At 37.8% G+C, this 6,015-nt stretch overlaps 1 protein-coding gene across 1 annotated transcript in view; it reads left to right on the top strand.

Annotated features, from left to right (window-relative positions):
- Positions 1-1,290: 1,290 nt before the first annotated feature.
- The window catches only part of LOC146474454 (utrophin-like), a 29,073-nt gene continuing 24,348 nt past the window's right edge, over positions 1,291-6,015 (top strand). The window contains exon 1 of the mRNA XM_085117051.1: positions 1,291-1,572. Coding sequence (XP_084973177.1) covers positions 1,482-1,572 — 91 coding nt within the window. The 5' untranslated portion in view covers positions 1,291-1,481. The remainder of the gene's footprint in view (positions 1,573-6,015) is intronic.

Raw genomic sequence — 6,015 nt, 5'->3', positions numbered from 1 at the left:
GGCTTTCTTTCTTAGCAGCCCGGCCTTCTCTGGAACCCACACCCCTTCAAGTCTTCCTTCTTTTTTTTTTCCCCCGACCGACCCACCATCACATGAGGCGGGGCGATGGGAAACGAAACGTTTTATTGGGATGGCCTAATAAAATAAAAAAATAAACAAATAAATTACAATTCATCACGTCTACTTAAACCGTGGGGTTCCAAGGTCCCCGCTAAATCTTTAAGAAAAGACCCTCTGGTTTTTCTGATTGAATCAAGTGAGGAGTGGATAACTTCAAGTGGTATAAGTTGCATGTCAGTGTGGCAGTGGTTAGGTTGAGAAAGAAAATGTTCAGAAACAGTGGTTGGTTTGGATTTAATGTTAGTTTTGTCAACTGGGCGTCTATGTTCGTTGAGTCTTTGAGACGTCGCTTAGTTTCACCTAGGTATTGTAAGTGGTAGCGGTTACATTATACCATGCAGATTAAATTTTTGGTCTTACAGGTTATGCGGTGAAGTGATGTTACGGGTTTCGCCTATGAAAGAAAATGTATAGTGTTTAAGACCGTTAGTAATGTAAGGACAAGTGGCGCAATTTTGTCCACAGCGGAAAGATTCTGGTGGTAAATCAGTGCTGTTATGTTAGTACTGTTTTTTCATTAGAGTGGCATGTCATGTCTAAGTTGGGACCAAAGTTAGGACGATAGCCTTGGAAACGACATCCGCCGGCTCCTATAAAAGACTGCGGTGATTTGCATTGCATTAACGTTCTTGGTTTTCAATGTGCTTTGCCTGGCCGAAACATTGGACAAACTCATCAAATTAAAATAAGAAGTCTTTTTTTTTAATTTTGAAATAGGCCAGGTAACGAAATATGATCCAACAGTGACACCCTAAAAACTAGTAATATGACGATCGAACGAGCACCAGTACCGAAATGATGCCCTTGTTAATAGACCAGTATGATGGAAAAAGGCATGAAATTAAATTAAAGCAGTGAAGTTTTCGTGCCTACAATGATCACGACGCTTATATCATTACGAATACACTTAGTTTTTAAAAGTTAAAACAATTTGGTTGTATAAGCGTCAGAAAAAGACAGAAAAAGAAAAAGAAAAATAAAAGATCAGAAAAGGACAAACAAGCAATCCAAAAGCCACCTAAACAAGTTCTAAATATACACGCCATATTTGCATTTCAAACTGAGAAAAGTGACAGTTCGTGTATTTTCGAAACATAAATTGAGCTTATCGATGTCAGATAAAGCTCACAACACCATCTCGGCCTTTCTTGATGCCAATTTTGTCCCATTTGACACCTGTGTTTTGTGATAAAACCGCGCAACAATAATTCTCTTACGAGCCCAACAATAAGAAAGTATTCTCCGTGTATTTAGACTACCAACAAGTACCTAAGCAATGAGAAGACACCTCTTCGCATCCATGGCCTTTATAAGAGAAGAAAATTTGCATTGAACTTTATCAATCATTTAAAAAGGGGGGAATGTCGACGTCGAAGCCTTTGTTTTCGCGACTGTTTACCAGGGTCTTCAGTCGCAAGAAAGCATTCAGAAGAGACACCGGTTTATCACCAAGTAAGTGAAGTTCATGGTTACAATACCCTTAGAAAGACTTAAATGATCCTGACCTAAACATCCAGTTTAATAACTTATCTCATCAGTAGCAAGCATCTCATACCGTGTAAAATGTTCGTTTGAAACGCAACACAAATAAAAGGCTGGAGTTTTTCATGGATCTGGACTCGACTCCTAACATTGGACTTCTGTAGTTGCGTTTATGCTTGTGCTAATAGTGTCATATTTCCGTCGCTTGTAAAAACCAGGCTTCGGCCGACCATTAAATTAGGACGAAAACGTATGAATTCAGGGTAGTGATTAGCATATCTTTAAACCAATAAAGCACATGTTAAACATCGAGTATGTGACAACATTTCCATTCGCTTAAAGGGGCACAGGCAAGGAGATGTTGCTGTATATTGGTTAAAACGGGTCAAATATTTGACAAAGAACCTCTTCTTTAACATGAAATTGCTCTTAGAGCACCGGGAGGAAAATACGAAATGATTTCCCCGAGAAAGAATTAACTATAATCAGTTTTTAGCGATTTTTCCAGACTAAACAGGAAGAACTTGAAAAAAAATTGGCCAAATTTTTCAACTGGTTGCAATCCAATTCCATCCAAGCTCTCTGCAGCCAAAGAAAATTGATATTAGTTTCTGTGCACTAGTTACTGTTAACAGAACTGAACCATTAATTTAATGTTGGCTATGAATACAAATAAGTTTTTTGTCTGTTTAAAGTGATACTAAAAATAGGTGAGACTACTAGTGCCCCTTTAATTGCGACAAATGCTTAACATTAACATACATTTTTAACAATTTCGGGCATTACGAAATGACCCTGTCGTGTTTAACTTTGTCCACCTACGCTATTTAGACTACTTTAAAAACATCTGTGGTGTGAAACTTTGAAATGGATTTTTTCTGAGTCATTCCCTTGACAGGGTGACTGTACCAGCAGTGTAAGTATTGTGTGACTGCGTTGAAGCGGAATTATTTGGGTTTGTAAATTTTAATTTAATTTGAGTACATTTAAAAATGCACTCAAATTAATGTAGCCCCTTTACTACCAGAGTTGAAAATCAATTTTAACTACTCCTTGATTAGTTAACGAAAGAGCACCAAAATAAAACCAATAACTAGCCAATACAGCGGCCCTAACTACGTTGGACCTAAAGTAAGTCGGGCCGGTTGTTCGAAAGCCGATTGACGCTTATCCGTGATTAAAAGGTAACCGAGGTTTGCATCTCGTTTGATAAAAACGTCTTCTAAAGGTGATTTTAAGCTAATGGCAACTGGAAAAGCCAAACCTGTGGAAGAATCTTTATTTATTAGTAATTAAATTTGAATCAAAGGCAAGTTAACGTTGCAGTGAACCGGATGATGGAGTTTCTTTGTTATTTGCTTGATCAAATGTTGAACATCGAAAATCAAAAGAAAATTCCCTATCATTTTTTGCTCCCTGCGTTTGAGGTATATAAAAGCGTCAAATCTCACTTCCAATTGGGTACAGTACTTCTGAAGATGGGAGACTGGGGTTAGTGGGGTTGTGACGTCAATACAGGAACGCCCCCTCCCAAGCTCCCTAAGATTTTGCAAATCCAACATGGCGGCTATGATTGACCGTGATTCTATCGTTCGTGCGCACCCCGATAACGCCTGCATCGCAGGCTATCAACAGTGCCATTCTTAAACCAAACAGATTGCAGGATTAAAGAGAAAATAAGGGGACAGAGAGGGAAATTAGAGGCGTTACTAGGATATGTGGATTTCACTTTATTTATTTTTAGACATCGTCTAAACGGAGGTTCGAAATTTAATACCTGTCACTTCGTGTATTTAAAAGTCAAAATTGGGCAATGAAGTCAGTGTAGCTCGCAATATCAACTTGGGTATACAGAAACAGTTGACTAACAAATTAGAGATAACGAAAACACTAAAAAAAACTCATGGTCCCCAAAGAAAAAAAGGGAAAAGGAAAAGGTGAACTAACAAACAAATTAAATGAAGAAACAAACGAATGAACAAGCTTCAAGGCAGGATGAACTAGTTCACCTCTCTTGCGGCTTCTAAAGGGTGCACGATGTTATAAATGATTTTCTGCTTTTAAAAAGTGGTATATAAAAGGATCAACTATTTCTCGTGGAAGTCAGTTGCGTTGGTGGAAACAGTTATTCAGTCTATTTATAAATCGGAATTCCTGCATTGTACGAAATGAGTGGATGCATGAATTCGATGCAAGGACATTCATTATTCCGTTGCTCGGGTATTTTCATATTTTATTTCAGTTGATATATTTTTATCCGCATTCATGAAATGAATAATCAAGGAAGTCGGCATATTTTATCTTCCGGTTCTTTTAAAAGAAGTTTGCCTCTCTGTTTCAAGACCTTTATTTTCTAAATTTACGACAGTCTTGCTATTAACGTTTTATCTAGAAAGTAAAACTTCACTTTCCCTAGACAGTGGTTTCCGTTTTTTAAAGCTTTGCGTGCGGCTAAAACAGTATGTACATGATATGGATGATATACAGATGAGAAAATGACTAATGTGTTATGAAAAGAATGCCTAAATAATGATGATGTAGAACTTGTTGCTTATTGCGTGGTTAAAACATTGTTGGGACATTAATAAGATCTTTTTAACTGCGCGGATACTGTTAACGGAACTTGTTAACTCCATAATAGTAGATGTAGTGCAAATTGTTGAAACTGACGTCCAACGCAAAATAAATCAGTGTTTTAAAAAACGGAAAAGAAAAGAAAGAAAAAAGCAGGAATTCCCAAATCTGTAAGGTCCCTTTCGTTCAATGACCTCAGCTCGTGTCTTGAAGTCACCAGCTCTTGGCCATTTCTTCTTGTTCTATCGTCATCTCGTGGTACATCAAGAAAACGTTTGTCATTTACCAATTGAAGAAGTTTCTTTTCTGATTAGATTCTGGATTACGGTCTCTTTACTAAACATCGTGTTGCGTGGAAAGTTGACCGTTGTTTACATGGTATTTTAGACCTGATAAATTAATCTAACGCAAGTGACAACTGTAAATCATTCCAGTTGTAATGTCATGGAAAACAACCCTTCCTAAATTAAAACAGGATGTTCTTTTTAGTCTAGATAAAGCCCGATCGCAATTAAACTTCCCTTCATAGTTTCTATCGAGCGCAGTGTTGTCTTGTTAAACAGCGTAATGATGAGTGCCGAAACCATAGCTCACAAAGAAGTGATCCACGGACCTAAATCAACGATGAAAGTTATCATATACTTGCAAAAATACAGAAATGACATTTTACCAGAAGGTAAGTAAACGGTTTCCGAAGAAGCTTTGGTCTACTCTAGAACGCACGATCCGGGGCTATGAAAAGGAAAATGCGTATCACTTTATAAATAGCAAATCATGAACCAAATAGCCAGACAGAGGCAGCTCGGCTTCTGTAAGAAGTTTCTTACGATAAGTTAAGGATGAGTAACAAATTACTGGCTTTATTTTATACGATAAATAGCATGCAGTGGTAAAATACCAGATTTGGAATTAGCTCATCAGTATTGGGGAATTTCTGGAAAAAGAATTCAGTATCGCTGACGTACAGCGAAACGAAAAACTAGTCCTTCCGTTGAAGATGGCGGCGGTTTTGAAGTACGAGGCTTATCGGGCGAGCGGGATAGGAAACTAATTGAATTTCAGTTTTTACTGGCACTATTTGTAAATATGTTATCGTATCATGATGTAAATAGCATTTTAATTTTAATTTATCTGTTCTATTTTATTTGTTAGTTATTCTAAACTCGACTTATTAGCTCTGGAGCCTAAATAACCTCCAGGTCTTCGAATGTAAATAAAGTTATGTTATGTTATGTTATGTAACATAACCGGGTGTTGTTAATCACAACGGATCAATCAAAAGAAGGGTGTGCTGCTTTTGATATTCTGAAGAAGTTCGGAGGTGTTTTACATGATAGGGTGCTGCACACTCTACGGAATTCGCTCAAACTCGATATATTCTCATCTGCGGGTTTTCGCTTCTAAACTTTAATTTGCGGACACTTCGAACCGTTCCCAGCATATTATTTCACCTCAGGATGTTAGAAGCCAATAAAATGTCAGGTCTCCTTCAATTGAGTGTTGAAAGTAACAAGCGTTTGCGTTTTGATTGGCTTGGAAAAATTGCGTCACTTTCTCAACAAATGACTGAAACGAAACCAAAACCAGTCGTGCCTCGGTCGAGAGCGTTTTCCCGCGCTTTACGCCTGTTGCATGTATTTGCTTCGAATCCCAATTCGTTTACTGACTAGTTGTCTTCGAATTCATTATGATTGGTCAGAAGCAACTAATGCTAACTGCAATAGGAGACCTAAGCATTCCAGTTATGTTCTCTATCTCGCTACTGTTCAGAGCTACTCGCTACTACTTACTGCTTAGCGCCCGTGGGATAAAATAACAAGCGCTCGATAGGGAAAGATT

The sequence above is a fragment of the Pavona decussata genome, unplaced genomic scaffold (genome assembly GCF_977016875.1).
Source record: "Pavona decussata unplaced genomic scaffold, jaPavDecu1.1 SCAFFOLD_89, whole genome shotgun sequence".
Taxonomy (NCBI): Eukaryota; Metazoa; Cnidaria; class Anthozoa; order Scleractinia; family Agariciidae; genus Pavona; species Pavona decussata.
This window is presented reverse-complemented; position numbering and strand designations above follow the sequence as displayed.